The sequence below is a fragment of the Tenrec ecaudatus genome, chromosome 1 (genome assembly GCF_050624435.1).
Source record: "Tenrec ecaudatus isolate mTenEca1 chromosome 1, mTenEca1.hap1, whole genome shotgun sequence".
Taxonomy (NCBI): Eukaryota; Metazoa; Chordata; class Mammalia; order Afrosoricida; family Tenrecidae; genus Tenrec; species Tenrec ecaudatus.
This window is the reverse complement of record NC_134530.1, coordinates 20,651,914-20,673,385: the sequence shown is the minus strand read 5'-3', so window position 1 is coordinate 20,673,385 and position 21,472 is coordinate 20,651,914. Positions and strand designations below refer to the sequence as shown.

The 21,472-nt window shown below is 39.0% G+C and overlaps 2 protein-coding genes across 2 annotated transcripts; both read right to left on the bottom strand.

The window, feature by feature from the left end:
• Window positions 1–983: 983 nt before the first annotated feature.
• On the bottom strand, window positions 984–1,904 carry LOC142432375 (olfactory receptor 7A17-like). Its single transcript, XM_075537540.1, has one exon. The coding sequence runs from the start codon at window positions 1,902–1,904 to the stop codon at window positions 984–986; it is 921 nt and encodes a 306-aa protein (XP_075393655.1).
• Window positions 1,905–14,745: 12,841 nt separating this feature from the next.
• On the bottom strand, window positions 14,746–15,666 carry LOC142453294 (olfactory receptor 7A5-like). The gene has a single exon (XM_075554519.1). It carries the CDS (start codon window positions 15,664–15,666, stop codon window positions 14,746–14,748), a length of 921 nt encoding a protein of 306 aa, XP_075410634.1.
• Between the last annotated feature and the right edge of the window lie 5,806 nt (window positions 15,667–21,472).

Genomic DNA, 21,472 nt, shown 5'->3' with positions numbered 1-21,472 from the left:
GGGCACTGTATTCTCCAGGATCATTAAAACCATGAGTTTCAAATGTAATTATCTGAGATGCTGATCAGATTTTAGGGAGGGACTCAAGGGCAAAAGTGAGGCAGATGCTTTGGTGAAGATAATTTTGTAGTCAAACATATTTAGAGAGAATCGGGTTCTTTTGAAACAATAAAGACAAAGTTCCCATAGTATCATTGAAGCCAACAAGGGATACGCTTACCTTTGCTAAACAAATTGAGGTCTAGAGAGGTCTTGATATTAATGGTCTTCAACTAACAATTACAATAAAAATTCATACTATGTGGATGGCAGAAGATTAATCATGTACAATAAATCAATAATTCAGTCTTCTTGATTCTACCATCTTTCAGATGATAGAAGAGGTATCAGTGTGCTTAGCTAGAGTGGTTTTCAGTGTGGTTCTGAAAGCCATTTCCAATACTTGAATTTACCATCAGTGCTTTTCACAATTTAATAAGAGCAAGTTTTCAAACCTTATGCTCCAAATGTTTAACAATATTTCAGTGTAAAGAAAATAATCCAAAATAGGTTGAAAGTTTCATGCCAGATGTAATCACAAGAAAAAAGTTTTCCAAAATAGGAATTGGGTTTATGTCTTTTTTTTCAGGGTTCAGGATAACAATGAGCATGGGTCCTTTGTGATAATTGTTATGCTATTACACTATGGATAGTAATTAAAAGTCTGTTTCATAATGAAACCTGCAGTCACCCACAAAGAATTGCATGTTGAAGGGAAGACTTGGTTAAATTAAATACATTTCTAACAAAATATGCAGGAGGCAATTTCATATTATGTCTTCAATTTTTCATATTCTGTCTTAAATATTAAGGAGATTGAATTATGTACATAAACACATTTAAGACCGAGGGAAGTATAATACAGATTTTTATTATGTTGAATTTTGTTTTTCACAAGTAATTATTTAAACTTAAGGATGAGTTTCTGTTATACAGGATGCTCCTCAGCTGACAAGTTTCCTTAGGGCTTGCTTTATGTCTTTGTTTCTAAGACTGTAGATAAAGGGATTCAGCATGGGTGTGGCTACACTGTACATTACTGAGGCTATAGCACTGGCCCTGGAGTTGTCAGTAGTTGCAGAACTAACATAAACCCCAAGAGCTGTACCATAGAACATAGAAACAACAGAAAGATGAGACCCACAAGTGGAAAAGGCTTTATATTTGCCCCCAGCTGATGAAATTCGCAAAATGGAGGACACAATCTTCATGTAAGAGAAAATGATCCCAGTGAGTGGAATAGCACCAAAAAGTCCAGTTGCTAAATACATGACTAAGTCATTGAGGAATGTGTCAGAACAAGCAAGTTGGACGACCTGATTAGGTTCACAGAAAAAATGGGAGATTTCCAATTCTGTACAGTAAGATAGTCGCAAAACCATTAAAGCATGTACTAAAGCATCCAGAAGAGTCAATACCCAGGCAGCCAGAAGCAGGAGGCCACAGAATCTTGTGTTCATGATGACAGTGTAGTGCAGTGGGTGACAGATGGCCACAAACCGGTCATAGGCCATCACTGTCAGGAGTAAGTTGTCTAAGCCCCCAAAAAGCATGAAAAAATATACCTGGGCGATGCAGTCTTCATATGTAATTCCTTTGGTCTGCATCTGGATGTTCATCAGCATCTTTGGGACAGTGGTGGAGGTGAAACAGATGTCTACAAAGGAGAGGTTTGAGAGGAAGAAGTACATGGGTGTGTGGAGGTGGGAGTCTGTGGTGATGGCCAGGATGATGAGCAGGTTCCCAGTGAAGGTAACCAGGTACATGGAGAGGAACAGTGCAAAGAGGAGGGGCTGCAGCTCTGCCTGTTCAGAAAGCCCCAGAAGGATGAATTCTGGAACCTGAGTGTGGTTTCCTGGTTCCATGTAGCTGATGAAACTACTGGGAAAGAGAAAAGATCATCGCAAAGTCTGCCATGAGCTGTTAACAACAGTTTATCATTTATTATTTAAACAATCAATTAATTAATCCATATTCACATCTGCATATCTCATCTCTTTGGATCTGATGTGCTCAATATTTTCTTTGATGAGTATACTGTCTTGCTGTCCTATCTTCTAATACCACCTTTTCCTTGAAGCATTATATTTTTCTACAAATTCATTAAGACTTTGATTGTTCATTCAACAAATATGTTTGATCAAATATTTTATACCAAGTATTATGGAAAGTTGTGGGAACCTCAGGAGAAAAATTAAAATTCTTACCCTTATTTGATAAGCACAACGTAAGATGCAACTATTGGGCTCTTCCCTTACAGAGGTAGGAAGAGTGATGGAATTTGAAAGTCCCAAGGAAACCATTGGTCCAATGGACTCATGGAGCATGCAAACAGATGTCATGTGTGGAACAGAACTCTCCTCTATGTGCCAGTAATCAACTATGTATGTTCAGGAGGGCAGCACTTGCCCAGGAACAAAATTCAGAGGATTAGGAAGGAAGGAGGAATGGAAACAGGAATCACAAAGAGGCAGCAGGGTATACTATGGTACTCGGGGAATTGCAATGGATGAGTCAAATCAGAATATGTATGATTTCTTGAATATTGGTTCAATTGTGTAAATCACTTAATTCACAGTAAGACGTAAGGCAGTTACAGATTAAAAAGAAAGGCTTCTTAGTATAATCACTTCTGATAAAGGGGGTTCCAGCAGGAAATCCCCAGGCAGTTAGGATGCTACTCCCGAGATGAGCACGTCAGGCAGAGTTCGAGACTGTGCTACACCTCTGACACGGGAGCATTCCTCACCCCCTCTGACCATAAGGAAGATGGTGTAAGTGATGTGCAAAAAAGGAATCTGGATTGAAGTTGTAGTTAAAAGTTATGGGAATGTGAGATCAGATGGTTATGAGGTTGTAAGAGACTCCTTGATAAAGTACTTAAACATCATTTATTATTGTAACACACCACATTCTATCATATCCTATTGTATTCTACTGAGTCACTAGGTGGTGCAAATGAGCAAGCGTTTGACTACTAGCTTGGAGTTTGGCATTTACAATCAACAGGGATGAATCTAAAGGCAAGTCTGGTGATCTGCTTCCCAAAGATCACAGCTTTGAAAATCCCAAAGCACAGTTCTACTCTGTACATATGGATTAATCCAGAGTTGAAATGGACTTGGTGACAGCTGACAGCATCAATACTGTTATGTGATCCAATGGAGTGTTATTTGTATATACTAATATAATGTACATGAACGGTATATAATTCAGTCTTCCACAAAAGTTACTCTTCCCTCAGTTTCTAGGTGGTATAGTATTTCCCTTTTTGGACTGTAGATGGCAGCTTAAGGTATCAGCTCAACATGTATCTCATTTACTGATAACTGCTCCTGCTTTCTCCACATTGATCTATGATGGTGTGTTGTGCCCTGAGGCTGAGCCAATTTAACAACAAAGAAGCACTAACAACAACACAAAAAAGTCCATTTCACTCTCCTCTTAGAACTGAGTTTGTGAGTCACTAATCCCAAACCAGGTCTTTGGGTATTTCAAAGACCAGTAATCCCTTGAGCTGCCATTTTATTTGTGGCCATCTTCTGCCATGTGGTTGAAAGCCAGTCTACTCAGAGGAAGGAAGGAATGAAGGAGACAGAAGGGTGGAAAGGAGATTATTAAAGCTATATAAGAATCAGGGAAAGCAATGTTATATTACCTAGTTCTAAACTTCACAATTCCCCCAAAAGTAAAAATAATGGACTTAACCAACTAGATAAATATTCTTAATATCTATGATTTTAATGAGTTCCAATGCTCACATTATAAAGATAAGATTAAAATATTAGCAATTGATTGAAATATTCATTAATAGAAAAATAGAATAGAATTTTATAAAATGAACTTCATTTAATTCCTTTTCCAAAATTCAGTGCATTTAGGTGTCATTTCAATATTAAACACAGTGATTATTTAATATACTAGTGACACACTAGTGGATTCTAAAAGCTTTAAAAATGGTAATGATATAAATTCTCCATGATCTCTTCCCAAAAGCAAGAGCAGAGGGAATATTTCCTAAATCATTCTGTGAAGCCAGCTGTGTCCTAATATCAAATCCAGGAGTTCTGGTAGAAGAGTAGATTGCTCATTAAGCTGCAATAACAAGGTCAGCAGTTTGAAATCACCAGCCACTGCATGGGAGAAAGATGAGGCTTTCTGCTCCATCGACAGTAAAAGTCTTGGAACCTCATGGGGACAGTTATACTCTGTCCTATAGGGTCTCTATGAGTCAGAATAGGTTCAAAGTCAGTGAGTAATATCAAAACCAGGTACAAATATATAACAAAGGAAGACTACCATTCAATATTACCCTTGACAATAAATGAAAAAATTTTTATCAGAATACTAAATAGTTGAATCCAACTATGTATGACCAGTATAATATACTACAACTAAGTGATATTTATTCCAGCCATAAGCGAATGGTTCAAAATTTGGAAATCGGTTTATGTAATAACCTACATCAACTAGATAAAGAAAAAATGGAATATAGAAAAACTAAGCATCGACTTAAGAAAAAAAATCATAGTCAAATTGCAATAAGCATTTGATAGCATTCTAAATTATTACTTACATTTTAATTTCCACCCAAAAAGTTGAAAATTTTTTAAAATTTGGCTTGATAGAGTACGTCTATAAAACTTACAGGTAGGGTTCTGTTTAATGATGAAAAATTATATATTTTTCCTTTTGGATTCATAAATGGGCAAGGATATGCCCTCTTATCACTCTTATTTAACTGGAAGCTCTAAAAACCCAATAACGCAAATTTTACAAATACAAACCACACAGACTGGGAAGGAGGAAATGAAGCTGTCTCTGTTCACAGAAGACCTCACTGCCTATGTAGAAAACCCAAAGAAACAGCCACAGACAGAAAAATACTAAAACTGATAGAGGAAAATGGTAGCTTGCAAAATAAAGATAAAACCACAAATACATTTCCACATAGCAATAATGAGCAGTACCATACCAAAATGAAATTCTGCAGCCATGGAAATAATAGATCAAAATGCAAACACCATGCATAGTCAAAAACTATATAATACTGGTAAGAGAAATGAAAGGACCAAATGCATAGACATTCTCTGTTCATGAATTGGAAGGATCAGCAATAATGTGAAATGTAAAATCTTCCCAATATATCCATATACTTAATGCACTTCTAATCAAGATCTAAAGCAGCTTATAGCTATTGACAAAATGATGGCTGAAGTTGATAGTTAGCCCTTGTGGTCTTCTTCCCAAAACCAAGAAATCAAAATTAAAAAATTTAAAACTCCATAACCCTACTCTATTCACGAGACAAACATCAGACAAATACCAAGTGAGAGACATTTTACAAAACAGTTAACCAACACACATCAACAAATATCAGGGTACCTGTCACAGCCACAGGAGTCCAAGGAAGGATGACATATAAATGGAGGATTCTGGATAGAGACGACAATAGGCATCTAAGTGACAGGTTTATGGGAAATGGCTTTCCTGTATTTGTACTTTTTCTATTAAAAAACAAACAAACCTGTTATCTCTAGAGCTTCACCCATCCTGGGTGTGGTAATTTTATAATTGTCAATTTGAGAGGATTATGAGTGGAGGGATGGATTCTAGTCTGTCAATCGGATCATAGACAATGAGGCTTCTGTGTGGGCATGTGCTTCCTCTGAATTCTGGGAAATCTGGCACTTCCTCCTTGGAGGTGGGTGACCCCCTGCTCACACCCTGGGAGACACAGCATGGACCAACCCTCATGCAGCCCTGGGAAGTCATGCAGTGAACCTGGCAGTGCTGAGATGTTTCCAATGACACTGGATCCAAAGACTTCCCACCCTGTGGCCTGTGATCTTCTACATTTGGTATCATTGCATGCGTTGCGTGAGTCTGAAGAGAATTTTGTAAATTGCTATTGGACATATGGGTTAGTTCATAGACTTATGAACTTGATCTGGACAGGGCTGGGATGTTTTATGAATGCTCCATTGCTGCTGTCTATAAATCTCTTTCTTATGCAATATGTGTGTCCATGAATTTGTTTCTCTCATCTACTAAGACTAACACACTGGGTTTCATGTCACAAAGAACATAAGAAAATACATAACTGAGGGTCAACAGGGTTATCAACAATGAGAAAATACAACAGAGATAAACCCCAATATGAAAAAACCAGAACATATTATTAAAAAATATTAACAACCAGATCAAACACAAATTAGAGAAATCAAATGACAAGGTTTTAACCATTGAAGTCAAATTCATAATTTTAATCTATTATGATCATCTCCACAATACTCTGTCTGATAGCCAGGTTGATCCTATATCTCAATTTTGATGAGAGACAATAACTAGAATAGGAGTTCCTGCCGTGGATGGCGGGACATAGATGGGGACAGGGAGAGGTAAGAGGGACCTGATATCAAGAGTGCAAGAAGGAAAAATATGTTTTGAAACTGATGATGTACAGCATTGCTTGATATGATTGAACTATGGAATCGTATAATGTCTGGATTGGGTCCTAACACAATTGTTTGAAAGAAAGAAAAATACATGAAAATAAATTAGTATTATAAAAACTATTAAAACAGGAAAGTAAAATAAAAATTTAAAAATTAGTCATATACAAGTACACTGAAAACAGCAAGCTGTGAACTTGACCTAGAGTCCACTACCTGCCTTGGACTAGAGAAACCAAAGCTTTAACTCATATATTCTGCATCTCTTAAACCCAAATTCTGCTGCCAACTTTATAACAGAGTTTAAAAATAAATAATTTTAAATGTCCAGCTGCCTCATATTACTTGGTCAATATTTGGATACATTAGAACTCAAAACCTCACAGATTCATCTCCCACTTCTACTGTGCTTTTTCCACTCTCCATCGCTGTACGGTTTTCCCAGGAACAGGAGTCTGCTCTGCACATGGACCAGAGCAATGTCTCCAAGGCAAGTCTGGCTGCAGACAGACTGTGCTGCTAACTCTGCCTTGACGCTCCGCTAATTTCAGAGTTGTCCTTCCTTAGGAAAATATACAGCTGTGTGTTACATGGCTGCTGCCTACCTGTCCACACTCATGCTTCACTTTCCATTCATTGCTTTCTTTGTTCATCAGTTATTAATTTTATGTGAAATTTCCAATGCACACCGTATGATTTTAATAATCCCTACATTTCTTCCCTCCTGTCTCCTCCTTCAAAGCTCAGTGTGACCATCACCTCTCTGTGAAGCTTTCACTAAAATTCCCCAGGAAGGGCAACAACATTATGATGCATTTCAGTAGGATTGCAGACTCAGGATAAACATACACTTACCATCTGTTACCTTACGGAGAATGTAAGATACTTGCAAGAAGGGAAAATGTCTACTCATTTCTGTGTGTCCAGACTATAATTTAATGCTAAATAAGAGTTCTGTGAGTGACTATGTGAACAAATAGTTGAATAAGGTTAACAGACACGTTAACGCAGTGAAGCAAGGAAGGCTACTGAGAGAAGGAGGTTGCAGGAATGAGAGCCAGCAACGGGGAAGACAGATGAGAGAAAGAAGATATTGTCATCTAGCCAGAATCAGTCTCTAGAACCAGGGACTCTAACTTATCAGGACTTTATCCATTAAACTTGCTTTTATTTGTTATACCTGCTGATCCTCCTACAGATACTATCAATAACAGAGTGCCATCACGCATCACCACTCTCCAGGCTCCTGTGATGATGTTGTAGCTCATCCAGGTATCATCAGAGAAGACTTCACTAGTGCTTGTTCTCCCATGTGACACTGCTAAAGTTAGAGGTGGTGCCCCCAGGAAGATCAATGAGATGGACTCACTCCTGAGGCTTCTAGAAGGCACAATTGTGTTTTCTCATCACCTTAGATGAGTCAAGTAGATCTGGGTCAGTGTAGAGGAAATATTCACAATCCTTTGGCTCTAGTGGATGAAATCCCTTGTGCCTCATTATGAAGTATTCTTTTGTCTTACATTCCCTGAGAATTTTATTTCTTCGGAGCTAACAGAACAAAATTCAAACTTGTGCCAATTTGACCCTTTGGGACACAAGATGGAGCTCTGTGCCCAGCCTTATCCCACTGGACTGCTTCTCCCCAGAAGGTGGTCATCTCTATTGTGCTGTGTCTCCATCATGCAGGGTAATGAATAATGATCACTCTGAGATGCATTTCCTTCTCCAAAGATCCAAAGAACACAGGTGGACATCATTTACCAAGATTCCAGTATCTTGTAAAGCAATTTAGATTACATACAGCCCCACCAGTCTCACTACTGTATTTTTACCATGTCTTTTATTTCAATTAATTGACAATAGACCCCGAGTAAATGGAATGCATCTCTGTAGGAAGCTTATTTGGAGATAGGATGATAGGATTTTCTCAGTGAACGTCTACACACCTAGAGGCCATAATAGATAAAAAGCCTAAACGCTACAATGTCCATTAGACTGCTCATACATAACACTAAAATTTTATTTCATAATACATAATGATAAATAATATAGCATAATATTTCACCTACTGTATCAATATATTCATAGGGTTCTAGTATTATTTATGAGAATGATTTGCTAATTCAAATCAATGACACCTGTGACATGCTAAGTGCCATCTGAAAAGGAATCTATTCATTTGGAAGCTTTCAATTCTGTGACTGGGAGTCCAAAGAGGACTAGAGACACCAGGAGGGGAAGGGGGTTGTGGGGTAGAAAGAGTGAGTGGATCACAATGATCTGCATTTAACCCCTTCCTAGGGAGGTAAACTAAGGAAAAGTGGTTGAAGGGACCAGCGGTTGGGGTAAGATATGGGTAGAATTTTAAAAAATAAATTATCAAGGGTTTTTGAGAGAGGGAGGGAGGGAGGAGAGGAAAAATGAGAGGCTGATATCAAGGACTCAAGCAGAAAGAAAATGTTTTGAAAATGTTGACGGCAGCATATGTACAAATGTGCTTGACACAATGGATGTGTGTATGAATTGTGATAAGCGCTGTAAAAGCCCCCAATAAAATGGTTAAAAATAAAGAAAATGCAAATAGTTTTGCATGAGTATTGCAGCAGGATCCACTCTAGTTGAAGACGTGAGGAGAGAAGAGGGAAACCTTTCTGAGGAGGAGCCATTTAAGGCAATAGATGGAGGATGGGGAGTGGAAGAAGTGTCCCAGGGAAGAGGCTCCGCTGGCCTGATTGGTATCTGCTTCAGGGCCCTTTTTGTACCTTTCAAAGCTGAACTCCACCACTCACTGTCCTGGTTTGGCCTTTTGGCATCAATGAAAGTCATACCTATTGATCAGTGCGCGAGTGATAAACAAACACATGTGAATGGGTCCCACCACAGAGCCTGAATAAAAGGTCTAATATTAAAGGATGCTCAGGATTTGTACATGAATACCCAGTGCATTGCATCCTGTGTAGCTTTCTATTCTGCAATTCATTTTTTTTGTTTTGCATGATATTGCACATTAGTAATTATTAAGGGGCTTCAAAAATCTGTGGAACATTTGAATTAATAGTTCATTGAACTTTGCCACAAACATTTCCACAACTCACATAGAGCCCTCACGTATTGCTGGTGGGAGGAAAGGGTGCAAGTATTGAGAAGAACAGATCGTGGGTTCCTCCAAATGCTAACCCTAGGTTTAGCAGGTGACCAGCAATTCCACTGCATGGTACTACACCAAAAGAATTAAAAAGAGGTATTTAAACAAACACTGGTATATGAATGCTGACAGAAGCAGTATTCACAAGTACTAGCTGGGAGAAACAATCCAAATATCCATCAACAGATGAACAAAATGTGGCCTTGACATTCAATAGATGATTGTTCGTCATTGAGAAATCATGAAGCAGGATTACATGATATGGAATGGATGTATCTTGAAATCTTAGGCTCAGTGGGAATCAAGCACAATCCAGCATACCGCCTGCAGTCACTTATTACTCAGAATGACCCTGTATGGTAGACAAGAACTTCACAGAGGTTTCCAAGACGTTAATCTTCATAAAACTAACTGCCAGATCTTTCTCTCATAGAGTAGCTGGTGACTTTAGACCAGTGGTTCTCAACCTTCCTAAATCTGCGATCCTTTAATACAATTCCCCATTTTGTGGTAACCCTCCAACCATAAAATTATTTTCTTTGCTACTTCATCTCTGTCATTTTGCTACTGTAAAAGGGTCGTTCAACCCCAAGAGGGTCGTGACCCACAGATTGAGAACCGCTGCTTCAGGCCCAAACCAGTGAAATTTAGGTTATCAACTGTGTTAACTTGGTTTTGTGTCAACATGGTTGGGCCAGGATTCTTAGTACAGCAATTGGTGCTTCCCACAGGATGTGACCTAACATCTACAACTCCAAGATGGAATTTACTGTGAGCACGAAGCAGCTGAAAGAGGATTAAGGAATAGCCAGCCTCATTACCCAGGTCACAGGTGTGCTGCAATTGAAGGAAAGTTTCCTCAGGGGTGTGGTCTACTCATATTTAAGCAAACTTGGTGGCCAGACTTGCTACTTCTTCCTTACTGGATCTGGATCCTACATCTGTCTCTGACCCTGGAGTTTGGCCTTGTTGTTTGAGCCAACAGCCTGCCATATTGCCTGACAATCTGGGTGCTATCATTGTCCTACCATGGCTGTCTACTTGCATTTTTTTACTCTGTGATCTGAAGCCTGACTTGTTGACTTTGATTTTTTTCTGCTCTCTGTTGACCTTGAGTTTTTCTACCTGTACCTGCACCATCCTGTGATCTTTCTGCTTCCTGGGTGGTCTTCCTGCTTCCTGGTTGGCCAAACACAGCAGTTACTGGGTCTTGTTAAGACTCCAGTTAAACATCTGACCCATGGATTGGAGCCCGATTGTGCTTACTCACTTTTCCATCTCTCTATATGACTATAGAGACACAGAGAGAGAGATAGGAAAAATAATATATATCAAGAGAGTTTCTCACACTTGTACTAGTGTGGTATGGGTACACAGATGGATGGATAAATATGTAGATAAATATATCCAGATACCTTGCTTCCCCTAGGAATGCATTCTAGCTTGCTATAGGAGTGCTTAACCTCTGTATCACCCGGGTTTTATTGGCCAGCGTGGGGTGGGTGAGGAGGGACACCAGAGGTCATATGTCATATGCCCCCATTTATATGAAATATCCCAATTGCCAACAATTATCAATGGCTCTCAATTGCATGTTTATCCATTTCAGACTGGAAGCATTGGCAGAATTCTTCAATTTCAGCATCACTAGCTCTCCTGGTTGGTGTATAAACTGGAATATTAGCTGTATTGTTTGATTTATTTGAAGTGAGATAATTATAATCTTATCACAGATAGCATTGCACTTCAAGATAGCCCTTGAAATATCCTTTCTGAGGGGACACCAGTCAAAATGATCGATATACACTGCATCCCCCAGCGGGACCAACAACATAAATGTTGGTGAAGGGATACAGCAGATGGTGTGAGTTATGAAAATAATAATTTGTAATTATTAAGGGCCATATGAGGGTGGGAAAGAGAGGAGCTGATGCCAAGGGCTCAAGTAGAAACAAATATTTTGAAAAGGATAATGGCGACTTATATGCAAATGTGCTTGACATAATTGACACATGGATTCCTATAAGAGCTGTCAGAGTCCTCCATAAATGATTTATAGTAATAAGAAAGAGAGAGACATCCTTTCTGACAATTCATCACCTTTCCTCTTGATGGTGTCATTCCTGGCATACGGAACCTTACGACTTTCTGATTCTAAATGGCCCATTGCAGCTCATTCACGTCTAGGACCTCGATCTTTGGGTGCCACGTTTCATTTTTATGACTCAAAGTTTTCCTAGATTCCTACTTCATACATCCCAAGTTCTGATTATGAAGGTACTTTTGCAGATATATTTCTCCCCATTTTGAAGAATGCCCCATCAGCCAATGGAGATCTGGAAGGCTCTACTCGGCAGCGTCAACACCATCCCTTGACAATGTAGAAGACTCTACTTGGAGAAGGCAGCTCTTCCTCTGTCATGTTCTGAGTGCCCTCTGACCTGAGGGGCTCATCTTCTGACACTCTGTCTGACCAAGTTCTCCTTCTGTTCATTAGACCTTCAGTGTCTGACCGCGTCCTGATGCTGTGCGCAAGGGGTTTAGTGGTCAGTTCCTCTGAAGTGGACAGCTGCTTACTCCCTTGTAGTCTATTCAATTATTTCTTTTTTTTTCAGAGTAAATTAAAAAATTATTTTATTGGGAACTCATACAATTCATATCATGGTCCATACATACATCCAAGCACATATGTATATTTGTTGCCATCATCATTCTCAAAACATTTTCCATCTACTTGAGCCCTTAATATCGGCTGCTCATTTTCCCCTTCCCTCCCCACTCCCCCCACCTCATGAACACTTCATAATTCATAAATTATTATTGTTTTTTATATGTTACACTCTCCGACATCTCCCCTCACCCTCTTCTCTGCTGTCCAACCCTTGTACTCTATTCTTAGTTTGGAAGCTCTCTGAATGAAACCTGTTCAGTGTGGGTGACCCTGTTGGCTTTTGAAATTTCAGTGATACGTCTTTCAGCAACACACAAGCCACAAACCACAGTATAGTAAACAAGTGGTAGTAGTCCATTTTAGAGATATGATTAGGCTTTTATTGGGAACATAATAAACCACCATTCTAAAGAGACTAGCCAGTCACGGTGCAGAGTAGCAACGATGAAACATACAACTTTGCTGTAGTTCCTACATGTTTCCTACCCCACACTCAGCACCCCCTCTATCCCCCCAAGTACCATGATCCCAATTCTACCTTGCAAATCTGGCTAGACCAGAGATATATACTGGTCCAGGTAGGAATTGGAAACACAGGGAGTCCAGGACAGATGGTCCCTTCAGGCCAGGGCTGAGAGTGGTGATACCAGGAAGGTGGAGGGAGGGTGGTGTGGACAGGGGGAACTGATTACTAGGATCTACATATAACTGGCTTTCTAGGGTATGGACAACAGAAAAGTGCGTGAAGGTAGTGGGTAAGATATGACAAATAATAATAATTTATAAATTATCAAGGGTTCATAAGGGAGAGGGGAGCAGGGAGGAAGGGGAAAATGAGGAGCTGATACCAAAGGCTCAAGCAGAAAGCAAATGTTTTGAGAATGAAGAGGGCAGCAAATGTACAAATGTGCTTGACACAATGGCTGGGTTCTTTACAGAAATAAATACAGAATGCTAATAATTTTATATATATGTATTTATACAGATTGATATGTGTATGACATAAGAAATAAATAGTGAATTAAATTATAAAGCAGTACAAATGGCTCAGTGCAACTCACTCCCGTGAGAGAGTTGTGAGACACTGGCAGCCCTTAACGTCAGTAAGCAATTCAGGCTGTCTGGGCAAGGCAGCAAAGAGCAAGGCAGGTCACCAGCTGTCAGCCAGATGACAGGGTCCGACAGTCCCCAGCTCAAGAGATGTAAATTCCAGTAGCGTAGCTAAGCAGGTCTTGAAGGAACATAAAATTACAGCGACACAGTCCACATGTTAGGTGTCCCACAGGTAGTGTAGCTTGCAAATTGAGGCACAGAACGAGCAAGGCAGCTGACACTGGTCCGATGATCAAAGAGCAAGAGACAAGAAAGCCAATGCTCGTTGATCCATTTATCTCTCCACCCTTCAATTAATCCCATATATGTTTATCGTCCAGGTTGGCATAATAAACTAACTACCTCAGGCTGTATATTTGGATTATGATAAGAGGCGTAGGAGCCCACAAAAAATGATTAAAAATAAATAAGTAGATTACCTCCTTAGGGTATGTGATAACTATTTGATAAGTTAATTTGGCTAATGTTGCAGAATTTTAAATACTCTTTAGAAAAGGAAAGTATACATGCACAGGTGGTTTTAGGACCAAATACACAGTTTGATAGATTGTGGACATGTACAGATCCAATATTCAAGTGATTGGACAATAGCTTTGCAAAACTTAGGGTTGGACAAAGGTCAATCAATAGTGCTCATTCAACAAAGAAGAACCATGCCTGCTACATGAAGATATGTCACTAAAATAAAGAGGGTTTGAAATACTATATGGCCTTGCTGACCTGTCATTCATGTGCTTCTTCTCACAGTCGGGCACTTCAGCCTTAATCCAAGAGAGTCGTTCAGTTTCTTAAATGCACTACAGGTGAGTTTAAGACAAAGTTTAGTTTACTGAGTCGGAGTTTCTCATCAGAACCTTGTTGGAGTGGCTATCCTAATTCACAATGATATGATTTTTTAATTCTTTGCTGCCTGATACCTGATACTTTTGGCGCCTCATGATGGGACCCTATGTGTGATAGGAATAATAGAATTTCTGTCCCAGGTTTTAATGGTTCAAGACAGTAATGAATAGTGGTCCTTTGTGATACTCGCATGCTACTCTTCGATGGTGAGTAATGAAACGTCTTTTTCCTGAAGAAAGGTGAAGGCATCCTTCAAGAATTGGCCTTTGAAGGGAAGATTTGGTTAAAGTAAATACATGTTAAAAAATACACAGGAAGTAATTTCATATTTAGTCTTAAATATTAAGGAGCTTGAATTATGTACATAAGAACATTTAGAACTGAGTAAAATGTAATACAGATTTTAATTATTTTGAATTTTGTTTTTCAAAAGTAGCTCTCTATACTTAAGGATGAATTTCTGTTATATAGGACGTTCCTCAGCTGAACAGTTTCCTTAGGGCTTGCTTTATGTCTTTATTTCTAAGACTGTAGATAAAAGGATTCAGCATGGGTGTGGCTACAGTGTACATCACTGAGGCTACTGCAGTGACCCTGGAGTTTTCAATAGCAGCAGAACAGAGATATACACCGAGACCTGTACCATAGAACATGGAAACAACAGAAAGATGAGACCCACAAGTGGAAAAGGCTTTATATTTGCCCGCAACTGATGCAATTTTCAAAATGGAGGACACAATGTTCGTGTAAGAGAAAAGGATCCCAGTGAGTGGAATACCACCCAGAAGTACAATTGTTAAATACATGACTAAGACATTGAGGAAGTTGTCAGAGCAAGCAAGTTGGATGACCTGATTAAGTTCACAGAAAAAATGGGAGATTTTCAATTCTGTACAAAAAGACAGTCGCAAAACTAATAAACTATTTAATAGAGAGTGCAGAAATGATAATATACAGCAGGCCAGTAGGAGGAGGCCACAGGATCTTGCATTCATGATGACCATATAGTGCAGAGGGTGACAGATGGCCACAAACCGGTCATAAGCCATCACTGCCAAGAGGAAGTTGTCTAAGCCCGCAAACAGCAAGAAAAAATACATCTGTGTGATGCAGTGTTCATATGTAATTACTTTGTTCTGCATCTGGATGTTCATCAGCATCTTTGGTATGGTGGTGGAGGTGAAACAGATGTCAGCAAAGGAGAGGTTTGAGAGGAAGAAGTACATGGGTGTGTGGAGGTGGGAGTCTGTGGTGATGGCCAGGATGATGAGCAGGTTCCCAGTGAAGGTGACCAGGTACATGGAGAGGAACAGTCCAAAGAGGAGGGGCTGCAGCTCTGCCTCCTCAGAAAGCCCCAGAAGGATGAATTCTGGAATCTGTGTGTGGTTTCCTGATTCCATGGAGCTGATGAAACTACTGGGAAAGAGAAAAGAGCACTGCAAACTCTGCCATAAGCTGCTAACAACAGTTTAAGGGATATACTGTCATTTAAAATTTAAACAGTTAATTAAAAATAGTGAAAAAACCAGTGGAAAAAAATTTTTTCCCTTATTTGATGTAAACAGCAGAAGATGCAAATATTGAACGCATCTCTTATGGAGGTAGGAAGAGTGATGGAAGTTGAAAGCTCCAAAGAAACAATTAGTCCAATGGACTCATTGAGTATGCAAACAGCAGTCATGTCAGGACCAGAACTCTCCTCCCTGTGCCAGTAATGAACCCTGTAAGTTCAAGAGGGCAGCACTTGCCCAGGGACAAAATTCAGAGAGGAAGGAAGGAGGAATGGAGACAGGAGACACAAAGAGACAGTGGGTAAAGCTACGGGCCATCAGGGAATTTCAGTGTATGTGTATGATTTCTTGAATGCTGGTCAGGTGTGTAAACCAAACAATTCACACTAAGACATAAGCCAGTTACAGAGTAAAAGGAAATGCTTCTTAGTATAATCCCTTCTGATACAGAGGCTCACAGCAGAAACCTGAATGCAGTCAGGATGGTAGTCATGAGAAGAACACGATGTACAGAGACAGCGCCTGTGCTCCCCTGATACAGGACTATTCCTCACCCCTCTCATACCACGGTGGATGGTGTAACTGAGGTCAAAAAGGAATCTGGACTGAAGTTGTAGTTTAAAATGATGGGAATATGGGATGAGATGGTTATGAGGTCGCAAAAGACTCCATGATAAAGAAGTTAAACATATTTATTATTTTTGTTTGTATTATTATTACACACCACGTTATATCATATACAATTGTATTTTACTGAGTCGCTAGGTGGTGCAAATGAGCAAGCGCTTGACTACTAGCTAGGAGTTTGGCATTTACAATCAACTCTGAGGAATCTAAAGACAAGCCTGGTGATCTGCTTCCCAAAGGTCACAGACTTGAAAATCCCAAAGCCCAGTTCTACTCTGCACATGTGGGTTCATCCAGAGATAGAGTTGACTTGTTGACAGCTGACAACATCAATATTGTTATGTCATGCAGTGTATAGTTATTGGCATATACTAATATACTGTACATGAACGGTATATAATTCAGCCTTCCACAAAAGTTACTCTTCCCTCAGTTTCTAGGTGGTATACTATTTCCCTTTTTGGACTGTAGATGGCAGCTTAAGGTGTCTGCTCAACATGTATCTCATTTACTAATAACTACTCCTGCTCTCTCCATATTGATCTATGATGGTGTGTTATGGAGTCTGAGCCAATTCAACAAGAAATAAGTACTAAAAAAAAAAAGTCAGTTTCACTCACCGATGAGAACTTTGTTGAGAGTCAAAAATCCCAAACCCGTCTGTGGGTCTTTGAAAGACCAGTAATCCCGCGGGCAGAGATTTTATTTGTGGCCATCTTCTGCCATGTGGCAGAAAGCCAGTCTACTGAGAGGAAGGAAGCATTGAAGGAGACAATTGGGGAAGAAAGGAAATTAATACAAGCTTTGTAAGAATCAGACACAGGAAGGTTATATTACCTAGTTCTAAACCCACAATACCAGAAAAATAAAAATAGTGGACTTAACAATTAGATAAATATTTTAATATATCTGATATAAATGCGTTCCTTTGATCACATTATAAATATAAAATTAAAATATTATTAATTGATTGAAATATTCCTAAAAGAAAATGGAAGAGGATTTAAAAAAAAAACTTCTTTTCACTCTTTTTCCAAAATTCAGTGCCTTTGAGGGTCATTTTGATATTAAGTACAGTCATTGTTAATATACTGGTGACACGCTAGTGGATTCTACAAACTATAAAAAATAGTAATGATATAAATTCTCTATAAACTTTTTCAGAAAGCAAGAGCAGAGGGAATATTTCCCAATTCATTCTGTGACATGAGCAGTATCCTAATATCAAAACCAGGAGTCTTGGTGGGAGAGTGGATTATCATTAAGCTGCAACAACAAGATCAGCAGTCTGAAATCACTAGCCGCTGCATGGGAGAAAGATGAGGCTTTCTGCTCCATCGACAGTCAAAGTCTTGGAACATCATGGGGACAGTTAAACTCTGTCCTACAGGGTCTGTGTGAGTCAGAATAGATTTGAAGGCAGTGAGTCATATCAAAAGCAGATACAAATATATAACAAAGGAAGACTATCACTCAGTAATACCCCTGAAATAAATGCAAAAAATCTTCAAAAAATACTAATTGAATCCAACAATGTATGACAAGAATAACATATTACAACTAAATGGTATTTATTCCAGCAATGGGAAAGTGGTTCAAAATTTGGAAATCAGTTTATGTAACATCCTACATCAACTAGTCAAAGAAAAAACTGAAATTTAGAAAAACTAAACATCAACCAAAGACAGGAAATCATACATCCAATCACAATAAGTATTTGATAGCATTCAAAATTGTTACTTACTTTTTAACCCCGCCCCCCCCAAGTTGAAAAAAGCTTTAAAAGTTGGTTTGATAGAGTACATCTATGAAATTTACCACGAGGGTCATGTTTAATGGTTAAAATTTAGACATTTTTCCTTTGGATTCATAACAGGAAAAGGATATCCTCTCTCAACACTCTTATTTAAATGCAAGTCCCAAGAAGCACAATAATGCAAATGTTACAAATACAAACCACACAGACTAGGAATGAGGAAATGAAGCTGTCTTTGTTCACAGAAGACCTCACTGTCCATGTAGAAAACCCGAAGAAACAGCCAGAAACAGAAACTAATAAGGAGAGCTAACTGATAGCTTGCAAAAGAAGGACAAAGCCTCCAAGAAATTTTTGCTTAACAATAATGAACAGTAACATACCAAAATGAAATTCTGGTCCATGGCAATAATAGATCAAAAGGCAAACAAAATTCATAGTCAAAAACTACATAATACCGGTGAGAGATATTAAAGAACCATATAAATAGACATTCTCTGTTCATGAATAGGAAGGATCAGCAATACTGTGAAATGTAAAATCTTCCCTACTAGATCCATATACTAAATGCACTTCGAATCTAGACCTAAACCAGTGGATAGCTATTGACAAACTGATGCATAAAGTTCACACTTAATCCTTGTGGTCTACTTCCCCAAACCAAGAAAACAAAATTTAAATAATTTTAAACTCCAAAACTCCAAACTCCTCATTAGACCAACATCAGACAATTGCCAAGTGAGAGACATTTAACCAAATAGTTCACCGACAGATGTCACCACTTGCATGCCATCAAACAAGGACAAATACCAGGGAACCTGTCACAGTCACAGGAGTCCACGCAAGTCTGACAAATAAATGCAGGATTCTGGATAGAGATGAAAATAGGCATTTAAGTGAAAGGTTACGGGAAGTGTCTTTACTGAATTTGTAATTTTTCTAAAAACAAACCCAAACCTGTTATCTCTAGAGCTTCACCCATGCTGGGTTGCATGTCACAAAGAACATAAGAAAATACATAACCAAGAGTGAAGAGAATTACCAACAATGACTAAATACAACAGAGATAAATCCCGGTATGAAAATATAGCCAATATTAAAAAACACTAACAGCCAGATTGAGCACAAAGTAGAGAGATCAAATGAGAAGGTTTTAATCATTGAAGTCAAGTTTTTCATTTTCATCTACTATGGTCATCTCTACTATACTCTGCTGGATAACCAGGTTATTGCTAGATCTCAGTCATGGTCAGAGACAGTAATGAGAATGAGAGTTCCTGCTGAGATGTTAGGGGACCCACATGGGGGCAGGGAAGAGGATAAGAGGGAGCTGACATCAGGAAGTACAAGTAGGAAAAAAATGTTTTGAAACTGATGATGTAAAACATTGCTTGATATGACTATGGAATGGTATGATGTCTGGATTGGCTCTTAACACAATCATTTGAAAGAAAGAAGAACACATTACAATAAATTAGCATTAGAAAAACTGTTGAAAGAGTATGACAAAATAACAATGTATAAATTACCAAGGGCACATGAGGGAGGGGGGAAAGGGGAGGGAGGGGAAAAAAAAAGAGGACCTGATGCAAGGGGCTTAAGTGGAGAGCAAATGCTTTGAGAATGATTGGGGCAGGGAATGTATGGATGTGCTTTATACAATTGATGTATGTATATGTATGGATTGTGATAAGAGTTGTATGAGTCCCTAATAAAATGTAAAAAAAGAGAAGAGGAGAAAAAAATGATTAGGGCAAAGACTGTACAGATGTGCTTTATACAATTGATGTATGTATATGTATGAACTGTGATAAGAATTGTATGAGCCCCAATATATTGTTAGAAAAAAAAAGAGTAAAGTTAAGTAAAAATGTTAAAATGAATCCTATGCAAATACCTTGAACACAACAAACTGTGAACTTGACCCAGAGTTCACTACTTGCCTTAGACTAGAAAAATCACAGTTATAACTTGCATATTCTGCATCTCTTAAACCCAAATTCTGATGCTAATTTTATGGCAGAGTTTAAAAAATAAATAACTTAAAAAATTTAAAAAAAGTAATTTAAAATGTCTAGCTGCCTTATATTGCTCGGTCGAATTTGGATGTATTATAACTCGAAACCTCACAGATTCATCTCCCACTTCTACTGTGCATTTCCCACTCTTCATCACTCCACGATTTTCCCAGGAGCAGGTATCTGCTCTGCACATGGACCAGAGCAATGTCTCCAAAGGCAAGTCTGACTGCAGACAGACTGTGCTGCTAGTTCTGCCTTGAGTCTCGCTAATTTCACAGTTGTCCTTCCTTAGGAAAAATATACAGCTGTGTGTTACATGGCTGCTGCCTGCCTGTCCACACTCATGCTTCACTTTCCATTCCTTGTTTTCATTGTTCATCAGTTATTGAATATTATGTGCAATTTCCAATGGAAATCATATGGTTTTCATAATCTCAACATTACTCCCCTCCTGTGTCCACCTTCAAAGCTCAGTGCGACCATCATCTCTCTGTGAAACCTTCCCTAAAAGTCCCCAGGAAGGGCAACAACATGATGATCCATTTCAGCAGGATTGCAGAGCCGGGATAAGCACGCACTTACCGTCTGTTCCCTTACGGAGAACGTCAGATACTGGCAAGAAGGGAAATGTCTACTCATTTCTTTGTGTCAAGAGTATAATTTAATGCTAAACTAGAGTTCTGTGAAGTACAGTGTGAACAAATATTTGAATGAGGTTAGTAGATACGTTAATGCAGTGAAGCAAGGAAGGCTGTTGAGAGAAGGAGGTTGCAGGAATGAGAGCCAGCAAAGGGGAAGACAGATCAGAGAAAAAGACATTGTCTTGTAGACAGAATCAGGCTCTAGAACCAGAGACTCTAACTCATCAGGACTTTATCCATTAAACTTGCTTTTATTTGTTATACCTGTTGATCCTCCTACAGACACTACCAATAAGAAAGGGCTATCACACATCACCAATCTCCGGGCTCCTGTGATGATGTTGTAGTTCATCCAGAGAAGACTTCACCAGTGCTGGTTCTCCCATGTGCCACCGCTAAAGTTAGAGGTTGTGCCCACACGTAGAGCATGGAGATGGACCCACTCATGAGGCTTCTAGAAGGTACAATTTTGTTTTCTCATCACTTTAGATGAATCAAGGAGATCTGGGTCAGTGTAGAGGAAGTATTTACATTTCTTTGTCTCTAGTGGATGAAATCCCTTGTGCCTCGTTAATGAAGTATTCTTTTGTCTTGCATTCCCTGAGAATTTTATTTCTCTGGAGCACAGAGGACAAAATCCAAACGTGTGC

Bases quoted from the DNA above. Each gene is read 5' to 3' on its own strand.
- LOC142432375 (XM_075537540.1), bottom strand. From the start codon at position 1,904: ATGGAACCAGGAAACCACACTCAGGTTCCAGAATTCATCCTTCTGGGG.
- LOC142453294 (XM_075554519.1), bottom strand. From the start codon at position 15,666: ATGGAATCAGGAAACCACACACAGATTCCAGAATTCATCCTTCTGGGG.